The 27,015-nt window shown below is 42.7% G+C and overlaps 1 protein-coding gene across 1 annotated transcript in view; it reads left to right on the top strand.

Annotated features, from left to right (window-relative positions):
• The window catches only part of Grin2a (glutamate ionotropic receptor NMDA type subunit 2A), a 415,299-nt gene extending 392,702 nt beyond the window's left edge, over positions 1–22,597 (top strand). Inside the window, exons 13-14 of the mRNA XM_034508024.2 lie at positions 4,063–4,301; positions 10,877–22,597. Of these exons, the coding sequence (XP_034363915.1) occupies positions 4,063–4,301; positions 10,877–12,676 (2,039 nt within the window). The 3' untranslated portion in view covers positions 12,677–22,597. The remainder of the gene's footprint in view (positions 1–4,062; positions 4,302–10,876) is intronic.
• The last annotated feature ends 4,418 nt before the right edge of the window (positions 22,598–27,015 follow it).

Here is a 27,015-nt window from a genome sequence, read left to right as displayed (position 1 = left end):
GTCCTCACAAACTCAAGGGAGGGGACACTCAAAAACACGTTGTGTTGTCTTTTAAGAAAGTGACATTGGTAGCTTTAGAAAGGAGGAGGCATTTATGTAAGTCTCCAGGCTCATGACAGGCAGAGGGATCAGCTGAGGCTGTGGTACTGCTGGGTGGATGGGAGAGGACATCAGCCTTCCATGACATCTGTGGCTGTGTTTGTTCAGGGCTGGAGTGTGTTGGAAGGGAACGATTTGGGCCAGGATAGCCCTTCCTGCCACTCTGCCCGCAGTGCTGATTCACCAGGACTGACTGACATCTTGGTTGACGAACTTGCTGGGAGATAGAGTTCTTAATATTTTTCCTCTCATAAATATGCATGTTCCCCATGAGTCATTTTTATCTATGAAAAGGAAACTGGGGAAATCTCTGTACATTAAAGCAAAGAATGCTGGGAGGTTTTCCTTCTGCTTGGTGCTGAGTGAGAAGCCAAACCCAGATGACTTGGAGAGTCCAAATGTACATCACTTAAATGGTACAGTGATTATGTTCAGTCTTTTCCATACAAAAATGAATGCAGTAAGAACTCCTGGTGCTGGGGTAGAAGCCATCCCTAAAACCATCTCTAGAGGCATTTCTGTAACCCCGCTATCTTGGGGAAGTTTATGATATTTAAAGGGAGAATAGCTCTGCAGAGGACTAACTCAGGATCAAATGTTAGAGAGGTACACAACAGGCAGCAGTTAATACCGAGACTTGAAATTGGAAAAGTGATGGGGCATGCTCACTGGCAAGTGGGCATCTGTACCACCCTGCATCCTTCAGGCTCAGAGGACATGCTGGAAGAGGGAGCAGAGAGACAGTAAGAGCCAGAAGTCAGGGGAGATGGCTAAGAAATGCTGTCTTCTAGACATGACAGGGCAATAATGCTCCCAGACTCACAACAGCTATGGTTGCTGGGACAAGACCAAGCTAGTCACCATTCCAGCATGGACAGGGAAGGGGCTCACCAGGCTCCACCCACCTATAGCTGCTACTAGCAGCTGATGGCCAATGGGGAAGGAAGAGTCTGTTTTCTTCAGCAGTGTGGTTGCCATGGTAGGTTGCCAGCATGCTTCAGTCTGTAACATCTTATACCTGTGCACAAAGTGGCAGCATTTATGAGACCCAGTGGGTTGGTACAAAATAAAAAATATGAGTCCTGGAGGAGACTGAAGGCACACTCAGGAAGAGCTGACGGGAGTAAACAGAGGGAGATGTGATCTAAGTGCATTGTATCCATGTATAAAATCACCAAAGAATAAGTAAATTGAAAGATTACAGCTGTCACAGGAAATCAATTACTGTGAGCAAGAACATAGAGCAAACAGAAGATGAGAAGCCTAAGAATGATTGCCTTAGTTTCAGAGTGGTAGCACACACTAATCCCAGCACTTGGGAAGCAGAGGCAGACAGATCTCAGTTCAAGGCCAGCCTGGACTACAGAGTGAGTTCCAGGACAGCCAGGGCTATACAGAAAAACCCTACCTCAAAACATCAACAATAAACAAACAGAGAATTATCCCCTTGACTATAGATTTGAAATCACCAAAGTAGAGGTTAGAAAATCCTAATGAAAATTGTGGGTGAAACTAGAAAAGAAAGAAATAGCTATCTCATGTAAAATAAAGTGAAGTATTACCAACTAAAGAACAAATGAACTGGAGAACTCCAGTCAACTCCAACCCACAGAGATAAACAAACATGGAGATAAAGTTAATAATCTGAAGATTAGAACTGAGAACACTCTGTGTTAAAAGTTTTCAGGACAAAAATGAATCATTATAGGTCATTAAGGAATTGCTAATTACAGCAACCAGGTAGCACTATTAGCCTGTGAAAACAGCAAACATCTCGCACAAACACTAACAACTTCTTCAACTACTGTGAGGAAGTGGGATGTAGAACAGTCCTGTCAATTTGGAAGACAGTTTGACAGTTTTCTAAAAAGTTCAACATTTTTTTTTAACCATGTAATCCAGAGAGTTCAGCAAAAATGCCTCTAGATATTTTGACCAAGGGGATGAAAAATAGCCACACCAATATCTTCACTAAGTCAATGTTTGCAGTGGCTTTATTTGTAGTGGTGCAACTTGGGAATAACCAACCCCAACATCAATAGGTGAACAGATAAAGTGTATCCAGATTGTGGAACTCAGTAATACAGAGAAGTGATCTAGAAAAGAGATGCAAGGGCTACGAGTGCATAGTATCCAGTGAAAGAAGCCAGTCTGAAAAGGCCACACACTGTGGATTTCTAACTTAGACATTGTAGAAAAGAAAACACCACAGACCAACAGTTGCCAAGGTTTGGAAAGACTTAGAGAGGGGAATTAATAGTTGAAAAATAAGGTAAGAAGGGGGAGTTAATATTTAAAGCAATAATAGATGAAGTTTTTACTTTTAATATTTAACTCTATATGTGCACATGTGAAGTCAATACACATAAGTGGATATTGAGAACAGCAGGATTCTGTCCTCTCTTTCCACCACATGGCTCCCAGGGATTGAACTCAGATCAGCAGGCTTGGCAGCCAGTGCTCTCTCTGACTGAGCCATCTCACTCTCCCTAGGTGAGATTTTTTTTTCTTCTAGAATTAAAGCTGAGTGCTATCAGATAGGAAGATCACACTGAGACCAAACTTCAACAGAGTAAAGCACATGTAGACTCTACACCAAAGCCACAGTGGGATTCTCAGAAGTGATTTGGGTGAAAATACAGATCGTGGTGCAAGCAAAATAGCAGTGAGCAGATCATTGACTGGACAACAGCAGTTCAAATCTGAAGAAAACAGAACTTTATCCAGAGGAAACATCACTACCAACCTGCATTTTAAAATGAGAATAGCCAAAAGTCATATCACACTGGTCCTGCAAAAGTTAAACCTTAAAACTTGAGAATTGTAGTGATGACTATTCTCTTCAAAGGAGAGTCAACACAAACATTTAAAACTGCTTCATCATTTCCCTTCAGATGTTTCCTACTCAGCTCAGAGATCGCACACACAAATACACACACACACACACACACACACACACACAAATGTGCGTGCACGTGCACACACACACAATGAAGTCATGGTTTGCATTTAGCGTATCTGTCTTCTTTGATGAGCAATGCCTTTGAGATAGAATTCTTAAGACACATTCATTGAGTAAATGCCAGTGCTTAAGGATCTGTAGATCCCACCTGGGGTAATTACTACATATTGAGATTATGGAATTTTATCCTAAATGGGGACTGGATAAAATCCGCAGAAGGAATAGCGTTAGGCCTTCCTCCTTTTTATTTTCAGTGAAAAGAGCACCTGTGTCTTTAGTTGCCTGTTGAAGTGAGGAAGATGTTCACTTTGCAAGGGGCCATTCAGAGCAAAGATGTCTTTTCCAACAAATGTTTAGCATCTTAAGCCTGTTATTTATGGGTGAGTTTTTGGAGTCATTTGGGGTGTTCTAAACATGAGAAAGCAGAAGGGCATGAGTCTGAGGGCCACCATCTGCCAGGCACTGTTCCAGGAATTTTCCTCAGGATGATCACTAGTAGTATAAGCTATTGTTTATGAGACCTGATGTGAACCAGACTCAGCTGGCCCTCACCACAACACCCTGAAGTATGGCCTCGTGCGGTGCATGCTCCATAAGCACCTGAGCTGTGACTTCAGTACCACACAGCTAGTAAGTGAGGGAATAGGAAGTTAAGTCTTTCCAATGCAGCATGCATGTCCTGTGTGAGCTTGGATGAATGGAGTGTTGGGGTGTGTGGAAGACAAAGGATATAATAGAGAGAGAATGCAAGCATGGTCAAAACCATTCCAGGAACTGCCAAAATCACCATGCTATTAATATCACCTAATTTAATCCTGTATATAATGATAGCAGGAGGGTGTTATCTTCATCAGCTTGGCAAAGGCCAAAGGCCAGCCAAGCTCAAGAACCTACCTTAAGGTCAAACAATTTTAAGTCAGGTACATGTTCCCAACTCAGAAGTGCCTACACCAAGCATGCGCTTGGGTCCTCACTGCCTGTGGCTGCTGTGTTCTGTGCAGGAGAGATGGAGGAGCTGGAGACACTGTGGCTTACTGGCATCTGCCACAACGAGAAGAATGAGGTGATGAGCAGCCAGCTGGACATCGATAACATGGCAGGTGTGTTCTACATGCTGGCTGCAGCTATGGCCCTCAGCCTCATCACCTTCATCTGGGAGCACCTCTTCTACTGGAAGCTGCGCTTCTGCTTCACAGGCGTGTGTTCTGACCGGCCCGGCCTGCTCTTCTCTATCAGCAGGGTCAGTACCCCAAGAAGCTTCTTTCTAGTACGGCAGGCAGATGCAGAACAACACAGGGCAGTTCAGAGAAGCAGGCACATGTTCATGTTGATGATATATTTTATTATTTACCAGCCATCTATAAATCGCGCATATATATACATATATATATAATCTATTTACCTATAGTCAATCTGTCACCATCATCATCAAAATCTATATATCTATAATGTATCTATCACCTATCTATTAACCATGTGTTATCATCTATCAGTCTATTTGACATTGATTTACTTATCATCTATATATGTATCACCTATCAGTGGTCTATATTATCTATATCTATCTATATACGCATATATATCAGCCATCTAACATATTCATCTACCAGAAGGTAGAATCTCTCATCATCTATCAATCTCTCAGTCTATCCAGTTGCTCTTTCTGTCCTTCATCCTGTTACCTATCTTTCTATCATCTGTCATCTATCTTTTCTTTAATTTATCTACCTATTTCTTTCATTTTTCTCACCTTAGAGGTAAAAGGATTAAGTTTTATATGCTGATCTTTATTGGGGGAAATGAAGCAATCAGCTTAAAGCGAACCTGTGTATTGTTAGCACTAGGTGATTCTGAGAACTTTGGAGATTCAGAAGGTACACATTAACATAGCGAAGAGGATTTATTTTGCCCATTCAGTTACACTCAACTTGGTTCTATGCAAATACATATTTCCTAATTAGCTTGGTGGCATCTAAACACACACATTGCTTAAAAATAACAACATGCATGCATATAGCTAGGAATTATGCCAACTTTAAACTAATTCCCCCAGCCAATTACTAAAGGCTTTTCATATCCAAATGGTTCTGGGATTGTGTTGAGCACATGCGCACTGTTGCATTTGCGTATAAATCCAGCTTCCTTTGGAATAGGCAGCCAAGCTGGTAGGACCATCATTATGGGAAATGAACTAAATCCTATATGCCTTTCCAAGCATCTTATGGAGATGACTGGGTTTGTCATATAGGAGAAGCTGTGTCCCATAGAATTTGAACTTTTCCCACCCTCCAGGGCAGAGGGGGTGGGTAGCAGACACTACTGATGCTGTATCCCAAAGGCTTCAGGGAGTCCAGAGGAGCAGAGGCTCTCCTTCCCCTTCAACATGATTTGTCCTCTACATCAGAACAGACTGACAAGAGTGAATAGGAGGGCTCCATTATTTTTCTGCCTCTTTCCTGTTTCCTAGAGACACACACAGAGCATTCAGCTTCTGATGCTGATTGATTGGTGAAATCCTCCAGTGGAGGACTGCCAGCCATGGCAAGGTGCAGCTACTGTGTGGATAATGATCAGAGCCAAATATGCTTTTCTCCCTTGTCTCTCTACTCATTGTGAAACTTCTGATCACAGCTATTCTGTGGATGAGGAAACTGCAGCTAAAAGTGGGGCTTTTTAAAAAAAAACTTTCATTTTATAGTTCCCTGAAATAACAGATTTCCTTACGCTTGATCCACTAGGCCATAACTGACATACAACAGAAGAGATGAGGAGACAGCAAGTCCCATGCTTGTCTTCCGGCCTTCACACATGTGTGAGCATAATTGTATGCACAAGGGTATGTGTGTACCTGTATACACACACACACACACACACACACACACACGATCTTATACAGAGTTGGGTCACATACATGAGTTAAGATCAGTGTTTAGGTTTCTTTCTAAGGATGCTGATCTGTGATGCTCTGAATTCTTCCAAGGCAGGTTTCTGCTCCACAGAAGACATATCTCCTCATCAGTAATTCTTTCAGGACACTGATCATGCAGTTCACAGACAGAAAACAGTCACCATACAGTAAGCACATGAGCTTTCCTTGCAGGCTCAGTGTCTCTGGAAAGCTCTGGAGATACAACATGGATGCCAACTTGAGACACATGCATCCCTGACACTGTCAAGGGAGATATAACAGCTCAAAGGGACATTTATCAAACACTGGAACCAAGCTTTTACAGTAACTGTCCCTTGTCTTATATGCATGGCTTTCACAAATGCATCTTCTAGTCTGTGGGATGGTCTTAATGTTAGCTTTCTGTCTGAAGTGTTCCTTCCCCAACACACATCATTTATCTTTAAAAGAAAAATGCTTGTTATTTTCAGTCAAAAAACCACCTTGATTCTTTTTTGAAGTGTGAGCAATAAAAGACTTAGTAAAACAGAAACCTGGGGGTAGGAGCTATAGATGCCTTCCCACTGTGCTCCAAGGTGGAGAGCTTAAACACAAAATGAAAGATGATTTTCACTAACATTAAGGCCAACAGAGGTCAGACAGTATCAGGACTCTTGCAGGATGAATGGGACGATGAAGGCTGTAGAGCCTTCCTTATAGCTGGACTAAGAATATTTTCAGGAGTCAGGCGACTTGAGAAGCACAGCAGATTGTCTAGAGGTTGTGTAGCTCACCAGATACACTAAGAGGATACATTACTTCTATAACCTTGAAAGACATTCAAAATCTGTGACCAAGAGAGGAGGGAGAGGAAGAGGGAAGGGGAGGGAAAGGAGAGGGGGAGGGGGAGGGGGAGGGGGAGGGGGAGGGGGAGGGAGAGGGGGAGGGGGAGGGGGAGGGGGAGGGGGAGGGAGAGGGAGAGGGGGAGGGAGGGGGAGAGGGAGTGGGAGAGAGAGGGAAGGGAGACAGAGAGGGGGAGGGAGAGGGAGACAGAGAGGGGGAGGGAGAGGGAGAAAGAGGGAGAGGGAGACAGAGGGGAAGGGGGAGAGGGAGACAGAGGGGAAGGGGGAGAGGGGAGGGGAGGGGGAGAGGGGAGGGGAGGGGGAGGGGGGGAATAGCTAGCTAACAGGAACTGAGGAAAATCTAGCTAAGGGTTGGTTGAGCTCCATAGGTGTGTTGGCTGGTCTTACTAACCAGAAGGCAAATGTGATTTCTGAAACAAACTTTTCATAGCAATGAGTAACACACAAGGCTTTGTGGTTTTGACAAGATGGGCGTTGTGGGTTCAAGCAGGTTTGAAAGTAGAACAGACAAAGGCAGGTCCCAGTGTCTACTCCACAATTACTGAGCACCTACCTGCTATGTATTATTTTCCCTTTCCTTTGTCCCCACCAGAAGAGGATTCCCATTTCACAGCTGGGAAAGTTGAAATTCATATACCCACAAAAACTTATCCAAGACCACATCCAATGGTGTCTGATTTATTTTGTTATTCTGGAATATGTGCCTGCACCTCCTGAAAGTCCATCTGGAAAATGGATCAACCCAGATAGAGGAAACTGTTGTGAAAACCTGAGGCCCAGATGGTTCTATTACATCTCCTCCCCTCCTCGGCCACACTGGGCAGACCAATTGCTGTGTTGCACTAGTGGAGGGGAGCCAGGAAGGAGAAGCCACAGCTTCATCATCCCCATTATCTCCTGAATCTCAGTTCAGCTCTGACCTTGCTGTGGGCCGCCTCCAAACACAGCCAGCAGTTCAAGGTCATGTGGGAGCATACCGCTCTACAGTGACATATGCAGAGAAGTCCTTAGGCTCCCCTGAGGAAGTAGAGGAGCTTTTTAAGATAAAGTTTTAATTTTTGAAAAAAAAAAGACCTATATTTTTTTTACAATACAGTAAGGAAAGGAGACAATAACCCTAGCTAGTTCTGACATAGAGGAAACATCAATTTTTCACCTATAGGTGCAGAGTTTCTTTAGATTACATGTAAGGTTATATTACATAACAAATGGAGGGTAGAATAATGTGCCAGGTTCTATGAAATACATGACTTAATTGTACAATTCTTATTTCCACAGTCTGAGTGTCCCAGAATTCTTGGAGCAAGGGGAAGAGTGTGGTTTGTGGCAAGATCAATAGCCAACTAGCTGCTCATGAGACAGAGGAGAAAGAAGATAGAATGGAAGAAGAAAGGAAGGAAGGAAGGAAGGAAGGAAGGAAGGAAGGAAGGAAGGGAGGGAGGGAGGGAGGGAGGAAGGAAGGAAGGAAGGAAGGAAGGGGAGAGAAAGTAAAAGGAGGAAGGGGAAGAGACCAAGAAGAGATAAAAGGGGAAAGAAGGGAAGGAAGGTAGAGAAAAGCTCTGTAAAGAGGTAATACCAGAAGGAGGAGAAGAAAAGAGTAGATGGAAAGAAAGGAAAGAGGACAGGAGAAGGAAAGGGAGAAGGAAGAAAAAAAGAAGGAAAAGGAAAGAGAAAAAGAAAGGAAGAAAAGAGGAAGTGATGGAATGAGGGAAGGGAAGAAGGGGAAAGGAAGAGAGGAAAGGGCAAAGAAGAGATGGAAAAGGCAAAGAGAGAAAGAAGGGGAGGGAGAAGGAAAGGAGGGGAAGGAGGGAAGAAGGGAAGGAGGGTCTGCAGTTACCCACAAAGCTTAGGTTAATACAATCCCAGCAAGGACTGCCTGAGCTTGACATGGCCATCTTTTGTGTGTAGCATTCCTACATAGCTGCAGTGGAGACTGTCTTCAGACAACAAAGTGCAGCCATACAGATGATTTCGACTTCACAGTTCGGAGAGCATCCCTCTTTGGTTAAGCTTGATGCAGCCATGGGGGTCAGCAAAGCCACCATGATCGGAGTCACAATGGCACAAACTTTCTACTGCTTTATTTCAAAGTCAGCAACAGCTCTGCCTCCTGAATCCACTCTCAAGATTGCTTCCTGGCAATCATAGGAGGAGACAGATCAAATCTCCATAGGCTTAATTGAATTGCTTCCATTAGGCATGCTGCCAACATCTGGATATGGATAGGGGAAAGCCAGGAGGCCACAAATCCAAAGACTACTCATGAGAGCAGCATGAGCAGAGAGCCCCTCCCCTGACACCAGGAAAGCAGCGAGTTTTGAGTGAAAGAGAATAATATATATATATATATATATATATATATATATATATATATCTTTATATATATGTATCTTATATATATATCTTTATATATATATGTATCTTATATATATATCTTTATATATATATCTTATATCTATCTATCTATATCTATGTATCTATGTATCTATGTATCTATGTATCTATGTATCTATCTATCTATCTATCTATCTATCTATCTATCTATCTAAAGGAAAAGGCATATAAGATGCCGTGACCTTGAGATGGCAGTGGTCATGTCTCACTTTCCCAGGATTCCCTGGTCCCATTATCCCATGGATGAATTTAAAGAGATGCTACTGTGCCACAAAATCTGCCCTATCAATAGCAGTGAAAATCCAGTTCTAGCCGCATCCAGTGAACAAGTAAGAAGCCTAAAAAGATGGCTGCAGCACTGTAGACCATGAGTCGCTCTAGCCCTTGGGTCATTTACCTCACTGTGATTGGCTTCAGCCTTAGGCTGATATCCTTACATAAAGGCAAGACCTTATAACATCTCTGACCTGAATATCATGTCTCCAATCTCTGTAAAATGTGTGATTCCCCTTACATGTACCAAATGCTTCCTTATTTCTATTTTATTTTTAAAAGTTTTTTCTATCATTTTTTATACAAGTTCTCACTATATAGCCCATTATGACTTGGAGGTCATAATCCTACTGACTCAGCTTCTGAGCATTGGGATTTCAGACCTGCATGAATTTGCATGACTATCTTCCTTGAAACCAGTCAATGTACCTAAGAAGGAAATATTTTTTGATTGGCTCTTGCATAGGTCACATTCCTGATTGATAGCTTTAGCACAGTCGGAGAGGTCATTCTGGCAATTTGTGAAAATAATTAACAATGGTGGTCCCTTTGTGGTGATTTTCTCAATAGCTAACCCTCTGACATTTAAACTTCAAAGGTGATAAAGCCTTCAATAAATTTATGAGCTGGATCTGGCTGCTGGGAATGTCAAAAAGGTATCCTTCCATGACACTGTAAAGGCACAGGGGTGTTGATAATCATACAAGGTATCAGTTGGTACCACTTCTTAAACTTCATGTGTGACTTTTTTGCAAAGGTATCAGGTTATCCTGGGACAGAGCAATTCTATAGGACTGATTGTTGTGTAGCTTTTTCTTGAAACAGGGGAATAAATATTCCATTCACCCCAGGATAGGGCACCAATGACTGGACAAAGGAATGATTCCACCCAAGTCTAAATTTAGTGAACAAATGAGCTTATGACTCAGTGACGGCTACATCGTCAAAAGCCCACCCTGGCCTGGGTGACACATGATGGAAGTTTCATTATTGGACCTTCTTGTTGACATGCAAGCAGCTCCAATTTCTGAGAGTCTTTGAGCTCTAATGGTTATAAAGTCTCCTCTCGACATCAATTGTTACTGCTTATATTATCTGGGAGAAGAGTCTTGTGTATCGTGTAAGTTTGAGGAGCTGTCTGAGACTTGTGAGTTATATTGACTTTCTGGGTCTTAATCGAATGTTTATGCTAGGTAAGTAGTTACACAACACTGGTGTGTTACAACTCACCTTACCTATTGTAGTATGATAATCAGGATTCAGACTGAATTCCACTCTCTCTCTTTCTGGACTCCCTCAAGAAATTCATGGTTCACCTTTACAGGTAAAGCTCAGATGGGCAAGTGATTTCATGCCAGTGTCTGCTGTTGATGTATGTTTTGTGTTACTCCTTCACAGGGCATCTACAGTTGCATCCATGGGGTGCACATTGAAGAAAAGAAGAAGTCTCCAGACTTTAATCTGACTGGGTCACAGAGCAACATGCTAAAGCTTCTTCGGTCAGCTAAAAACATCTCCAACATGTCCAACATGAACTCCTCAAGAATGGACTCACCCAAAAGAGCTACTGACTTCATCCAAAGAGGGTCGCTTATTGTGGACATGGTTTCAGACAAGGGAAATTTGATATATTCAGACAACAGGTCCTTTCAAGGGAAGGACAGTATATTTGGAGACAACATGAATGAACTCCAAACATTTGTGGCCAACAGGCACAAGGATAATCTCAGTAACTATGTGTTTCAAGGACAGCATCCTCTCACTCTCAATGAGTCCAACCCTAACACAGTGGAGGTGGCTGTCAGCACTGAATCCAAAGGGAACTCCCGACCCCGGCAGCTTTGGAAGAAATCCATGGAGTCTCTACGCCAGGATTCTCTAAACCAGAACCCAGTCTCCCAGAGGGATGAGAAGACTACAGAGAATAGGACCCACTCCCTAAAGAGTCCTAGGTATCTTCCAGAAGAGGTAGCCCACTCTGATATTTCTGAAACCTCAAGCCGGGCCACATGCCACAGGGAGCCAGATAATAATAAGAACCATAAAACCAAGGATAACTTCAAAAAGTCAATGGCCTCTAAATACCCCAAGGACTGTAGTGAGGTTGAACGAACCTACATGAAAACCAAAGCAAGTTCTCCCAGGGATAAGATCTATACCATCGATGGTGAGAAGGAGCCCAGCTTCCACTTAGATCCTCCACAGTTCGTTGAGAACATAGCCCTGCCTGAGAATGTGGGCTTCCCAGATACCTACCAAGATCACAATGAGAACTTCCGCAAGGGGGACTCCACACTGCCCATGAACAGGAACACACTACACAATGAAGACGGGCTTCCCAACAATGACCAGTATAAACTCTATGCCAAGCACTTTACCTTGAAAGACAAGGGCTCCCCACATAGTGAGGGGAGTGATCGATACAGGCAGAACTCCACACATTGCAGAAGCTGCCTTTCAAACCTGCCCACCTACTCAGGCCACTTTACCATGAGGTCTCCTTTCAAGTGTGATGCCTGTCTGCGCATGGGGAACCTCTATGACATTGATGAAGACCAGATGCTTCAGGAGACAGGTAACCCAGCTACTCGGGAGGAGGTCTACCAGCAGGACTGGTCACAGAACAACGCCCTCCAGTTCCAGAAGAACAAGCTAAGGATTAACCGACAGCACTCCTATGATAACATTCTCGACAAACCCAGGGAGATAGACCTTAGCCGGCCCTCCCGGAGCATAAGCCTCAAGGATAGGGAACGGCTACTGGAGGGCAACTTATATGGGAGCCTGTTCAGTGTCCCCTCAAGCAAACTCTTGGGGAACAAAAGCTCCCTTTTCCCCCAAGGTCTGGAGGACAGCAAGAGGAGCAAGTCTCTCTTGCCAGACCACACCTCCGATAATCCTTTCCTTCACACGTATGGGGATGATCAACGCCTAGTTATTGGGAGATGTCCCTCGGACCCTTACAAACACTCACTGCCATCACAGGCAGTAAATGACAGCTATCTTCGGTCATCCTTGAGGTCAACAGCATCATATTGCTCCAGGGACAGTCGGGGCCACAGCGATGTGTATATTTCAGAGCATGTTATGCCTTATGCTGCAAATAAGAATAACATGTACTCTACCCCCAGGGTTTTAAATTCCTGCAGCAATAGACGTGTGTACAAGAAAATGCCTAGTATCGAATCTGATGTCTAAGATCTTCCATCAGTGTTTATCTATAAGGAAACATAGAATGGCCAACATTGAGGGTAATTGTTGGATGTCCGATAGCACCCTAGTAGGAGGAAGAGTGTATAGGGAGGTTCTTTTTTTGTTGGCTCTTTTGCACATGGCTCCATGCCATAATCTTCCACTCAAGGAATCTTGTGAGGTATGTGCTGAGCACAGAACATACCAGATAGGTGAATCCTTAACCAAAAACAAATGAATACATATGGGCAAGTCTCCCAGACATGGCGACTGGGTATGGCGGCAATAATGGTGCATCAGACAGCGATGGTGATATTGTGGTTGCCTATATTCCAAATTCCATGAAGATCAACCCACCATGTAACTTTCCCATCAGAAATGCCTCACTGTTTCTCTAATACAGAATAAGCAATATGGTATGCATGTAAGTCTGACACAGACAATAAGACAGTTAAGAATGCATCTGCACTGTAGTAAGATTGACCTGTGCAAGGATTAAGAAGTTTGGCTTGTAACAGTTCTCAGCTTTCTTGTTATGCCTTCCATTACAACCCTGGATCAGCCCCCCCTAAACTCCAGGTTCTCCCCCCCCCCAAAGAATAGCAAATCAGTGTGTTTGTGGTACCTATGCTACTTTCCTTGTAGTCTTCCCCCCAAGACACACCTGGAACAAATAGCCACAGGGACTCTCAGGTGGAGAACTGTAAGAATCTCTTTGGATGTTAATGTGTGTGTATCTCTCACCCTCAGCTTCAGTGGTCTTGTTCGGAGCTACATAAACACTTTTATGTCTTCGATATCTAAGTGTGGATCTTCTGTCTATGACATAGTGGTTATCTTGAAGACTCTTATGTACGTAAGTTTGCATCCCTCCCTTCTGGTGATGACTCAGGGCTGTATAGTATCTCTTACCCAATCCCTCCCAGAGTAATCGTAACTTGTTCTGTCCCCAGACAGCCATGATGGTGTCTAATTAGCTGTGTGTTGTGTCCCTAGAGTTGTTAATGTGGTGACATGTGCCAGCAGCCATGTGTCATCTGTAAGAAGTACCATGCCATCTGTGTGCCCAAGGCTAGCATGGTTTTACATTTATGTCCCTTAATGTCAGGAAACTCTATTAGACACTTATTTCTATATAAACCTCCTCAAATCAAAAAGCCTTCAAACATCAGCCACTTGTGCATCTCCCCCAGAGCACCCTCCAAACTGTGGATAAACTCAGTCAAGGGATTTCTCTCCTCTGAAATGTGCACCTTCTTGGAGGTGAGCCTCTTTTCTTCCCCAGCACCAACAGAAACTGATGAGAAGTCTTCAATGCATTTGTCATTCTTGAGCTGCCTGCATTGTCCTGTTCTTGGCCCACTAAGCCTGTGCATATATGATAGAACAGATATTCATTAGTTTTTAAAAATTGGAGCCAGTGAGGGGAATATTCGTGCATGTAAAATTTCTTAGCACATAATTTCTTACCACATTTTTTTTTTAAAAAAAAAAAGACTAAAATGGTAGTTATGATATGTTATTAGACAAGGACATATCACAAAACAGAAAATAATATGAATTAAACATTTTGTATGGTTCTTTTCTATCAATCAGTATATTTCCAATGCATTATTGTCCTTGAAGTAGCCTGGCTAGCTGACCATGGTATTTTGCATGAGACTTTAGTCGGTTGGGTAACTCTCTCTCATGAAGAATTCTAACCATTTCTTGTTTTTCCTCTTACTGAATCTTGGGGTTGGGTTCTTGGAAAAAGGGGTAGCACAACAGGTTGAAATTTCATCTAGTTTCTTTTCCTCATGGCGTTCTGTTTTGTAGCTGAAATTGTCCTGTAGTTGAGCAGGGAAGGTTTTCTTAGAGCCCAGGACTGTTTTATACTGAGCTAGCAGTGGAAAAGTTCATTTGATCTACAGTATTCTATGAGAAAAAGTGATGCAATAGATAGGAAGGCCAGTGGTAGAGTGGCGGAGAACTGGGGCGGAGCTAGAAAGCTGGGGCGGAGCTAGAAGGCTGGGGCGGAGCTAGAGGCTGATAAGCTTTAAACTCACATTTTATCCCTTGGACGGAGGCATCCTTTCCTTCCCCGAGTCTCAGAGGTGGAGAAATGTGCATTAGAGAACCCGGAACAGTTTTCCCGGTTTTTGGTGTTAAATTTGGGCTTCCGTGTCTGAAGTGTCTTTTACCCCTTCACCTTGTTTCCCCATTGCATCCCAGACTTGTATTCCTCCTACTAGAACCGCTGTTGTGTCCTCACAGACCTAACTCTTAAGCGCCTCCCTGGAATACAGAATCATGACTTGCCATGGATCCGTGGAGCATTCTGTTTTCCTGGATTGTCCTCACAGCCCAGCATGTGGTCGGATGCCCCACATTTTAGCGAGAGTACAAATGACCCTCCTACTGCCTCCTCAAACCCTTCTCTGGAAAATTCAGAGATCATTTTTGCTATTAACTCTGCACAAAAGAAGTTAAAACAAGGCTTTTGGAAGAATCAGTCACATAATGGGAACGAATACATTTGTTTTAACACCAAGATATTTACAGAAATAAGTCATGGTAGTTAGGGGTGGTATGGTAAACGTTTGCTTTTCCCCTCCCCCTCCACTAATTCACGGCCTCTTGCACATGATGATTTCAAAGAAGAAAATGAGATGGGCAGGTTTCAAGTGAAAGGTAACCATGTGGGCCTGTTTGAAGGAAAGCCAAGTGAGTTTCATCCTTTGAAATCTAACCCCAGGGGTCGCAAACAGCAGCTAAGGCAGGTGATGAGGACTGGACAGGAGGCCCTGGCGTGGGTATCAGTTAGACTGTTCCTGTGCTAAACCCAACCTCTGAGTTCTTAGACTCACAGATGCTAAGAAGCTAGTGTCTCTAAACCCAAAGGCCTGACCTTTCCCTGGACTAAGTCAGGGCAGTAGCCCTTTTAGAACGGACCAGACTGGTCCTCAGATGCGAATACTTGAAGGCAAATAGCCATGCTTCTGTCCTTGCACCTGAACTGAATTAAATACTCTGAGTAAGAGAAGCCCCCAGAGCATGATCCTCACTCTGCAAAGCCTCACTTGCTCTGGGAAACAGGTCCACCATTGCAATACCTCTAGGTTTTAGTATACTTCTGTTCTCAATGCTGCAAGAAGGCAAGCCCCCTTGGATCTGTCTTCCTGTCGGTAAGACCTGTATGCGAATCAAGGGATGATGACCTCACCACTGGTGACTGCTCTGTCCTCAGCACTAGTGAGCCATGCTCTGGGCTTTCTCCCCGCTGCCTCAAAGGATACTTGAGAAGACGTAATACTTAGCTTTCTGGTGGCAGCATGAAAATCTATCCATTTCAGCAAAAACTGTCAAACCAATTCACACTTAGTTTCTGGGCATAAAAAAAAAAAATTACACCTTGTTTACAAATGAAATAGTTTCATTTAAATGGGACTTCAGCCAAGGCAGTTAATTAGTCAAAAGATCCACGGTAGTCATACAGTCTCACGGTGTTTATTCCATTTGGTATGTCTACCGCTGATACGTATTTAATATTCTGCATCCTTCTCAGGCAATGACAAATGCCCTGAATTCTTTGCAAACAGAATTGCTAATGAAAAAGAAAAAGAAAGTTGGTGTTAATTAAATGATGATTAAAAATTTATCTCCCTTAAACCTAAAAAGTGCAGCTTTAATAATTGCTTGTCATATAAATAAATACCTTGCATTGAAGTCCTTTGTGGTTTAAGACCTAAATAAATACTGATTTAAGAACCTGAAATCTCTTTCAGAGGAGTTGAAGGTACCCAATGGCATGATGCACATTCCTGTACCGTTTCTTTGTGTGGAGCTGTTGTGTGTGAACCCTTCAGCAAAGGATAGACGCTGTTTTAGGATGGAGCTGTTTGGCACTGATCTTGGCTGTAATAGACTTACCTGAACCTCAAGAAATAGAATCTAAGCAGGAGGAAGCCAAATTTATCAGTCCATATTTAATAGTAATTCAGGCTCTAAAGCAAAAAGCCCTAGGGCTGGAGAGATGGCTCAGTGGTTAAGAGCACTGGCTGCTCTTCCAGAGGTCCTGAGTTCAATTCCCAGCAACCACATGGCAGCTCACAGCTGTCTGTAACTTTAGTTCCAGGGGATCTGGCACCTCAGACAGATATACATGCAGGAGAAGGAAGCATCAATGCACACAAAAATAAATATATCTTAAAAAAAAGAAAGAAAGGAAGGAAGTCATAAAAGAGAACTTACTTCCAAAAGCATTGTTCTGATTGCACTTGAGTCAAAAAATTGGCCTGTCTGTGCCTCCCTCTTCCTTTGGTTAAATAGGGTCAAAAGTATTCATTGAGAGTTTTGGGGTCTGTACTTGAAAAGTTTTTCCAATGCAGAGTTGCCCTTTTTCAGTCAGCCATTTCCCTATGTACTGTGTTCATCTCTAATTGTCTCTGATGAGGTCAGCTTGATGCAGATCAGAGATGATTAAATGCACTTCTTTGAATACAGTTGCTCGTGTACACATGTATATATTATACATGCTTGATTTCTACAACTCACACTTAAGTGTATTATCCAAACAAACCTGTACATACTGTAAAGTTTATGTTAAAAATTAAATGGTGGCGAAGGTGTGAACACACAGAAAAACCATTCTGATTATTTTGATAGGAGGGTATTTATGTAGAGAAGGCATTATATTTTTTTAAATATCAGCTCTAGGAAGGATGACAGGGCTCAGGGGGATTTGAGCACTGATGCTCTTTGTCCCCTTAAGGAACAAAATTATGGGGAGAGGAGCGTGCAATATATGCTGCTTACCTTCACTTTTGAATACGATGCTGGTGTGGACTTGTATGTGACGTGTGTAAACACATCAAAAGACATAGATTTTCTATTTAAATTTCTTTTCTCTTTTGGCTCATTCTGTGCCTAGAAGTGCTATCAGCATAGAAGAAGTTCAAGGTACCTTCTTGGAAGGGTCTTATATTAAATGGATTTTGTGGATTGATACCAAGATTTGAGGAAAAGGGGATAAGGGAGGGTGACAAGGGACAGTAGTCTGTCTAAGATGAAGTCAGAAAGCAATGGAGCTGGGGCTGGAACCCAAGACTCAGTTCTGATTCCTAGCTTGGTACCCTTTACTAGGCTGACATATGTGTGGGTTTCTTTTAGGAAGACACCCGGCATGAGTTCCACTGGACTGAGAGCCAGAGAAAGTCACAGAATTGACCTGGCTCTCACTGCCTCCTGCTCTTTACAGATCCAGGCATGACTCTTTGAATTCGGTTTTTCTTTAAGCTCCTTTGCTATCCCTCACTCTCTCAGGATCCCAAGGAAGAGGGGATCTTTTTCAAGGGTCTATCCTCTAGGTAAGATCCATAAAGGACATAATTTAAAGCTTCAAACCAAAGATGAAAGAAAGCTGGAAGCCACCAGTTACTATGCTGTGCTGTTGAACACCTGACATCAATCTGCCCATAGGGACTGGACACAGTGACATTTTCTTCTAATGTCCAATTTGGAACTAGGGGCATAAATGGACTGGGAAGCAGAACCTCTTGTTGTAAGCAGTCCCTGGTTTGAAAAGTGAATTTCAACATACAAAAGATAAGCAAGGACTTTAAAACAAAAACAGATTAAATGTTGAAAATTGGGGACAGATAGTAGTGCTGTTGTGTGATAACCAAAAATTAATTGATACTGCAATCAAATGCTTTTGACAAGTCCTTCCCTAATTTTTAAGGAACTTTGGAAAATGTGTCACTGGAAATAGTCTTGATTTATTTGAACCTTCTGAGATGATGAGGCAGAGCACAGGAGCAGCTAAACAAAGGGGAAAAAGCTCATCCTTTCTTATTTTTTGCATGTCTGGCTCCAACCAGCCCTGCATGGCTTACTAAAGCATGCCTCAAATGCTTCAAAGGGTTGAAATAATCCTTCAAAGGACTGGAAAATAGACTAGATGTAAGAGAAAAAGGAAAAGAGGAGGAGGAGAAGGAGGAAGAGGAAGAAGAGGAGGAAGAGGAGGAAGAGGAGGAGGAAATGTATAGAAAGCTTTCCAAGTTGGGTCATTTATGACTTGTAAAAACTTTTAATGTTTCAGGGTGTAAATGTGTCAGGGAAGAGAGTAGGGAATGCACTTTGTAAAGTCCCAAGTGCCTACTGTTATGCGTGGCAAAAGGAAGTGTCAGGTTTGCTAATGAAAACAGAGGGCAGGGATGCACGGAAGAGAAGGGAATCATGTGTGTGTGTGTGTGTGTGTGTGTGTGTGTAAGGACAGAGGGATGCAGATGGTGTGGAAGATGCTCACACACTGTGTGTGCCAGTCTGTGCATATGAACATGTTGTTTCTGCTTGTTTCAAGTATGCACCACGATCGGCATCTGAGTCTTGAAATACCCAACTATGTCTACTCTGAATAGAGTTTAGGATTGAAGTATGATTGCCCCCATTTTGCAGATAAGGGAACTGAGGCTAATGCTGTCCTAAGCCTCACCAGCAAAAAGGACTAACTAACTGATAAATGCTCATGTCAGACATACCCTAGCAATGTCTTTTCTCCTCCAGGGAGGTCAGACTGGAAGTGGAAAGAGATTTGCTAATTTGAGGTCCCCAGGATTTTCCCTAAGTGTCCTACACAGGCTGCCTGGTTTGGAGTGTGTCAAGAACTCCTGGGGAATCCTGTGTCTGTTCACAGTCCCTTCCCAGACTAGAACACTGCTCATGTTTCTCCCATCCCTGTGCTTGCACTCGGCATTAGCTTTTAATTTCTCTTCTTCTTTTTTCCTTTTCTTTTTCTTTTTTTGCTTTGGAAATTTACCTTCTCTAATTAGCATGTGCCTAATCCTAAATATCTCTTTCCCAATCTCCTTTCTTCTTTAACAGTTGGCATCAGGGCTAGTACCATAACATATGTATATAGTATTCTTTCACAGGTATGTGGACACAGTCACACACATACATATGCACACACTGCCTTGTGGTCCTCAATCAAAGCTCTCTTAAATACCATGACCCCTTTCTAAACAGGATGCTATTTGCAAATTCACTGGTCCTCCTGTTCATCTGCATTGGTTTACTTTTGCCAGGCAGACAGAATGAGGTTCAGAGGTAGGGCAGGGAATGGGGAATAGTTTTTGCATAAATGATTGAGTGCTTTAGTGTCAGGGTGATTGAGGGCCAGCTATTAAAATGCTGTTGTTGTTGTAGTTGTTGTTGTTGTTTCATTTGTTAAATTGCCTTAGAGATGCACTCCTGGTATCAGGATAATTGTTGATACACCAACATTTGTTAACTTTATCCCAAGGAAGAGTGTTGAACTGGGATGCTTCCACAGCACTTTATAGGAGCGAAGAGTGGCATGGTGTCTAACATGTCACACAGGCACGGCTCCAGAGCACACAAGTGTCATCTGTGTATCCCCTCTCACCCATGTTCCAAACCACATTTCTTTTCTGGCATTATGTCCTACAGTGAGGTGGGACACCCTAGGTCCATTTTATAGATGAGAAGATTGAGCTGGGATCACAAGGAAGGTTGTTTGGGAGGCTCTGGAATTACATTTTCAGAGAAAATCTAGTTGTTGTTCCAAATGCTTCTGAGGGAGGAATCGCCAAACAGTGTAAGTGCCCTTAGCTTGATTTCTGAGAATAATTCTCTGGGTATTGTCACTCTTCAAGCTGATGCTCAAAAGCCTGTTAATATAGAGGTTACTGGGCTATGGATACAGCTCAACTAGTAGAATGTTTGCACAGCACACATATGGTCTGAGTTGCCTCCCCAGCAAGGCAAGCATAAACCACGTGTGGTGATACATGCCTGTGATTCTGGCACACAGGAGGCAGAGGCAGGATGATCATGAGTTCAAGGTTATACCCAGGCTACATTGTGAGTTGGAAGTCAACCTGGGCTATAAGAGACCCAGTCTTAAAAAACTAAAACAAAACCACACAGGTCATTATCATTTAATAGCTATTCCAAGACCATGTGTTTCTGCAAGAGGTGAGGTGACTCTCCTAGTGATGCTGAACTACTCAGAAAGTGGAATGCCTCAATCAACGGAGCCAAGAGCTTCACCTCTTTGGAGCTGTATTTCAAAGCACACAATTCTGTGAACCAGAACCAAACTATTTAAAATGGACTCCTTCCTCAGATTAACTTCACAAATAAGGCATCAGCAGAGTTCAGGAAGAAACAAAACAGAAGCAATCATCCCTCACCAGTTCCTCTTAGATATCATATCAGCAGACCGATGAGTCTGCATTTTTACAATGCTAGATCACTTCTCACCTCCCATAGACCTGGGTCATCGCCTCTTCCACTTAATTCTTCTTCACACCTTTGGGAAGGATTTAAAATGAACCTTAAAAAGGATATTAGCATAACACCTAGCCAATACCACAGATGCCTTTTAAATTAATAAGGTTAATTGTTCTCCAGCTAACATAAGTTTGTCTTTGGCATTTTCAATATTTCTCATTGATCTGACATTTTTTTCTGTTTCAAGCTTTTAAAGGGCTCAAATCACAGACTATTGATAACTGAGCAAACAGTGAAGGTTCAGAAATGTACAAATACATTGTCTGTTTTTCCATGAGAAACAATTACAGACTTTGAATTTATTGAAGGTTTTTACATTAGCCATGTATGATATATTGAATTGTTTCTCTTCCCAGTCAGGCTAATTCGAATGAACAAACAGTATTGATGTTTAAAACCTGTTTTCCTTTTTAAAATATCTTAAATGCATTAAGTTTGTAGACACAGCTCAGAGGCTGCAGCCATTAGGGAAGTATTCCAGGTCAGAACAGAAGAATCAGACAGGGTTTTGTGGCTCATCTGAGCAATTGTCTTGAAAATTTGATGAATTTGGAAAGCTCAAACTGACAACTCTAGCATTCACATTACCTTTATTTTTTTGTTGTGGTTGTTGTTGGATAGGATGTAAATCAACGAAAAAAAAGTTTTTAAAAAGATATTAAGTCGAGGAGATGTAGGAAACATGGTTGTTGCAAAACACAAATAATCACAAAATAAATGTAGCTCAGATGCTTTCCAAGCCTGAGGGTCCCCAAAGATGTTTTTATGGTTGTCTTCAAAGTATGAATGGTAATCTTGTTCGTTCCCCTGATAAGACATATGTAAGAGCATACCCTTGCCAAATTAATCCGTAGAATTCGTCATAGTTTACATGGCACTGGAATGTTTGTGTATGTGTACTTATTATATTTTGAGCTGAATATCAGACAGAATTAGGTGAGTTAATTGGTGGCTTGAATAAGAAATAGGTCATAAAAGTCATAAATAAAGTTCTTCTCAGACAGTAAAAGAAGGTAAACTATTCATTTTCTAGTCATACTGTAAGACTTGCATAATGAACAAGGTACCCATGGCCCACAGGAGAGTTACTGAATTAGCTAATCCATAAAGGGTTTCCATATGAGTCCATTTTTAACCCAGTGTGAATGGGATTGAACTCATGCAGAGGGTTTCCATCCACAGCTACATTAACTCACATCAGGACTGGCTTGATGCCGTGTATGGTGGATCCAAGGATAGCTGTGTGTTCCATCAGTGGTCCTCATCTGGGAGTAGATATTCACCTCCACATCACAGCAGTTTATAATGTCATGTCTGATCCACTGCATGGGAAGTGCTAATGACCGTATTAACTATTTCCAAGCATAGCTACAAAACTACACGTTTGCTTAACACCTTTCGACGATAGAGGAAGTATATACTATGGTTGTCTTCTTGTAGTATGTCCTTTTAATTTTGTTCAATGTGATATCAACTGTTTTAAGGAATGGGATTTGACATGTGTGTGCAAACTGATATGTACATAACTTCCGGGGCAACGCAAGTGCCCATCATACCGTGTAAAAATGTAAATAGAGGAAATTTCATTTTTCTAATAAAGATAATTTCTGCCAATTGATATGAAAATGAGGAATGGAGCTGTGGTCTTTGTTGTGTTCATTGCTTCTGCTGCCTGCGCCTGGCCACTCCCCTTGAACTCAGTGCTATTTACTATAGCTAGTGGAGAAGGATTGACGGACAGAAAATGAATCCACCTTTCAGACCAGAGGACAAGAAACGTAAGTGCATTTCAAGGAGAAGCAGTCCAGTCAGTTTGGAGGGTGCTGTGGGCTGAAGTGGGTATAGCCATTTAGGGAAGTGCTTGTCCTATGAGGGTGAGTTTGCTTGTGGGCACTTTCTTGGCATGCAATGTATGCCATATACACAAGGGAAGTCTCGATCAGCATATGCGTATGTACAGTTTTATATACACAAATGAGATGGTTTACATGGCATTCCCAGCTATGTAGTCTCTGGTATACAATAAGGATCATGCAAATCAGGAACATGCAAATTAGGATAGTCCTGTTTGATCAAAGTTCAGTCCTGGTCAAAGGCTTGGAGCAAGGTTACAGCTCTGTGGGGCTGTGTTATACAGCTCCTGGTGCAGGGGTCTGGCTCCAGGGGAGGACAGTTCTTTGTCTTTGTTTGAGATTTCCTAAACCAAACATAAAATTTTTATAATAGAGCATCCATCTTTCTCTCTCTCTCTCTCTCTCTCTCTCTCCCTCCCTCCCTCCCTCCCTCCCTCCCTCCCTCCCTCCCTCCTATCCCCTTCTTACTCCCTCCCCTTTGTGTGTGTGTGTCCATGTTAGTTTCTTACTAATAGTCTTCCCTGCCACAAACTTAATTTTGCCTGCTTTTGGTAGTGGGGGGGGGGCGGTCGACAAATCATGGAATTGGGGGAAAATCTTCAGGATTTCAGCTGAAAGCTTTGCCTTTTGTCCTTTACCCATACCACCCTGGACATCTCCCACACTCACAGCCTTGATCATGTTGTTGATCTCTACCAAGACCCATTTTCCCTTATATGACAGAGGCAAGTGGAAAGGCATATGAGGTAACCTCTTGCCTTTGGGAAATGTCAGTTAGAGGCCTGCAGCAAACACTATGAGCTGTTTTCCTTTGGTCAGTCAGGAGGTACCAAGCAGGCAAGAAACTGCAGTATACCACCAGAAGTATTTTGGTGTATTTCTCTCTATGGAGTACCAACAAATGCAGCTCAACTATGCCATGTAAGGCCGACCAGCACATAGATATTATTAACAAAGAATCCTTCATCACGTGTCCTTTCATGTGCTTGCTTTAGCAGAACGTCTTCTCTCCTGTGTCTGCTTCAGCCAAATGTTCCTTCACGAGTCTGCCTTAGTCTTTCACCTGCATCCACTTCAGCTAAACATTCCTTCACGTGTTTGCTCCAGCAAAACACCATCCAACTGACTTTCCAAAGAACCCTTGTTTCCACTTCAATCTACATTTTCTCATTTTCTATATGTACAGGATGCCAATGCTAGTAAGTATATAGAATGCTGCAAGCATTTTATTTGCCAGTAATTTTTTTTTTAAATAAAACTCTAGGGGTGAGAAAATAGCATTTCAGAAGTCATGTTTATATATGATAACTTTAAATTTTTTAGCATGCTGAGACTCAAAACATTCTATATGTTGTCAAGGGATAAGCATAATTAGAATTTTGTTAAGACTTTTCATGAGAATTAATTTGCTTGCTGGGCAGTGGTGGCACACGCCTTTAATCCCAGCACTTGGGAGGCAGAGGCAGGCGTATTTCTGAGTTCAAGGCCAGCCTGGTCTACAGAGTGAGTTCCAGGACAGCCAGGACTGCACAGAGAAACCCTGTCTCGAAAAACAAAATAAAAAAATATCAAACAAAAACAATTTGCTTAAGACAAGCATAATCCACACATAATGAAATGCACAGAATTTATTTCTAATTTGAATACATCCAAACAATCTTATTGACTCATGATAGAACAATGTTGCTGTTCAGCCAACTGTCAAGCCCTCCTCAACTTTCCACTTGCCTCTGTCCTTGCCTCCATCTTGGCTGTTCTCTAGCAGTGGACAGAGTCATCTTGCCAAAACACAGGTTTGATATGACTCATTTGACTCCTGCTTCCAGTATCTGTCCATCATAATTAGAGTGAGACCTAAATCCTCCCCCATGGTGGCAGAGTGCTAATTGGTCTGCCTTTTCCCACCTCCTGCAAAGCCAGTCCGTACCATGCTTCCTGGTACCCTGCCAGGATAAACTTTCCTTCCAAACACAGGCGACTTGGAGTCTTTGCCTTACCAGTCAGTTCCCTCCAGATCTTTTCACGAACCCATTCTTATCATATTTAGGGTTCTGCTTAATGGCACCCCTAAGTGAGACATTCTATAGGCTCAGTACCTCAAGAGAACCTTCTGCATCACCATCCCCTTTCCATACTTCTGTGGGTCCTCAAAGCATTTACTTCCGAAGTCTTTTCATAGATTATGTTTATTGCATTTGTTTTTATTGCAGCTTTATGTTTGTTTGTTATGTGCAAGAACAAGTTCTTATCTCTTGCTGATCTCTCAGCATACAATGCAACATATTATTGTGCATAGTGAGTGTATGTTACATGATAGTCACCCAGCAACATGTGTCAAAGTATAGATATATCTGTGTTCAGGAGCATCAGACCCTCAATGAAAGTGGATGAGACCTGGGACTCAGCTCAATGGGGAAGCATGTCTGGCATACAAAAAGCCCTGGATTCAATATACAACACCGCAAAGAAAAGGACCAAAAGGACAGGATACCTGGCATCCGAAAACCCCTTTCTTGTGTTTCTCCCTGGCCCAGACCCTGATGGGCTCTGAGCCTTCTTATCTTGTAGTGATGGGGGACAGGTGACAATCACAGGTGATGCACCTCAGGTGACAATCACAGGTGACACACCACAGGGAAAGCATCACAGGTGACACATCACAGGTGATAATCACAAGTGATGAATCACAGGTGACAATCACAGGTAACACATCACAGGTGAAGCATCCCAGGTGGCAATCCCAGGTGACAATCCCAGGTGACAATCCCAGGTGACACATCACAGATAACACATCACAGCTGACACACCAGCCAGGCACAGCACTTGACAGTTAACACAGCTGATAAAGGTAGAAAGATTATTTTCCATGTGCCTTGTCCCAGACTCTGAGATACTTCCACAGATAGCATGTTAATAAACTCTGTAAGCCATAGAAAAGCTCAGGTCTTAGTCTCTTTAGGATATATCCTACTCTAAACCACAATATGGCTATATGTAACCCAAGAGCCAGTCGAGTGATGTCATGGGACATTGTCATTGTGAGACAGAATATTCCTTCAATGCCCAGATAACAAAATCCACAGATAGTAAAGAACTGTTGATCTCGGGCGCACAGCAGAAACCAATGTGTCTTTGCCTTCTCTGATACTGTAGCAAACGTGTGTGTGTGTGTCCAGGTGCACATGTGGGGGGCACTGAATGTGCATGTGTATGTCTGTGAGGGTGGACATTAGAGGACCACTTGGCTGCATTCTTCTGTAGCTTCACCTTGTGTTTGGGGTTGGTTTCCCACTGGTCTGGAGCTCACCATGTAGGATCATCTAGCTAGCCAGAGAGCCCTGGGATCTTCCCATCTCTGCCTCCCTGGATCTGAGATCACAAATACCCATCACCACATTTTTTATTAATTTTTTACATTTTTAAATTTTTTTTTCACATTTAAAAAAAAAACAAAAACACGAGTTCTGGTAATCTAATTCATGTCCTCAACCTCAAAAGGCCAGCCTTTACCATGCTAATTCTATTTACCTCCATTTGATTAGTGAAGTGATGGAGTCTTACAGACAGATATAACTTGATCCAGAACCCATCAGTACACTGATACCCAGCTGAGGAGGGAGTCTGCAGATGCAGGTGCCCTGACTCTACACCATGCACTTGCCTGGCACTTCCCCTTTCTCCTGTGGTGTCCTGTCTTCTGAGCCCCGCCTTCCATGCCCCAGCTTTTCCTCTGGAGCAGTGGAAGATGGGCTGTGTCCAACACAGTGGCACTAACTGCCATCACTGCTATGAAGCTAATTGGCATTTTGTGGGTTGCCTTTACATCCATGTAGCCTCATTTAGGGCCATAATTATTTCCTAATGAGGAAGCAATTTATACTCAGTACTAGGGACACCACTTCTGCCAGTGACATTGCTCCCTGGAATATGGCTCAGTTCTTGTCTTTCCCCCTAAGATTCCGCTGGCTGAAGTCAAAAGAACAGACAGCCATGAAACTTAATTAACAGACAGTTCAGGTCCTGCAAGAGGGAAAGGCTCTCACTTGCCAGGCAAATTTGCAGTTAGTCCACTGATAAAACCATTCTTTTTCTTGAAGAATCCCATGGTCTTCTGCTAATAAGAGAATCATTGGGATTATTTTCTCTTTTTCTGAGAGTTCTGACAAACTTTGTTGAAGTTTATTAAATTAACCT

Source organism: Arvicanthis niloticus, chromosome 6 (genome assembly GCF_011762505.2).
Source record: "Arvicanthis niloticus isolate mArvNil1 chromosome 6, mArvNil1.pat.X, whole genome shotgun sequence".
NCBI lineage: Eukaryota > Metazoa > Chordata > Mammalia > Rodentia > Muridae > Arvicanthis > Arvicanthis niloticus.
The sequence above is the reverse complement of the archived record's forward strand: the minus strand, read 5'-3'. Positions and strand labels throughout refer to the sequence as shown.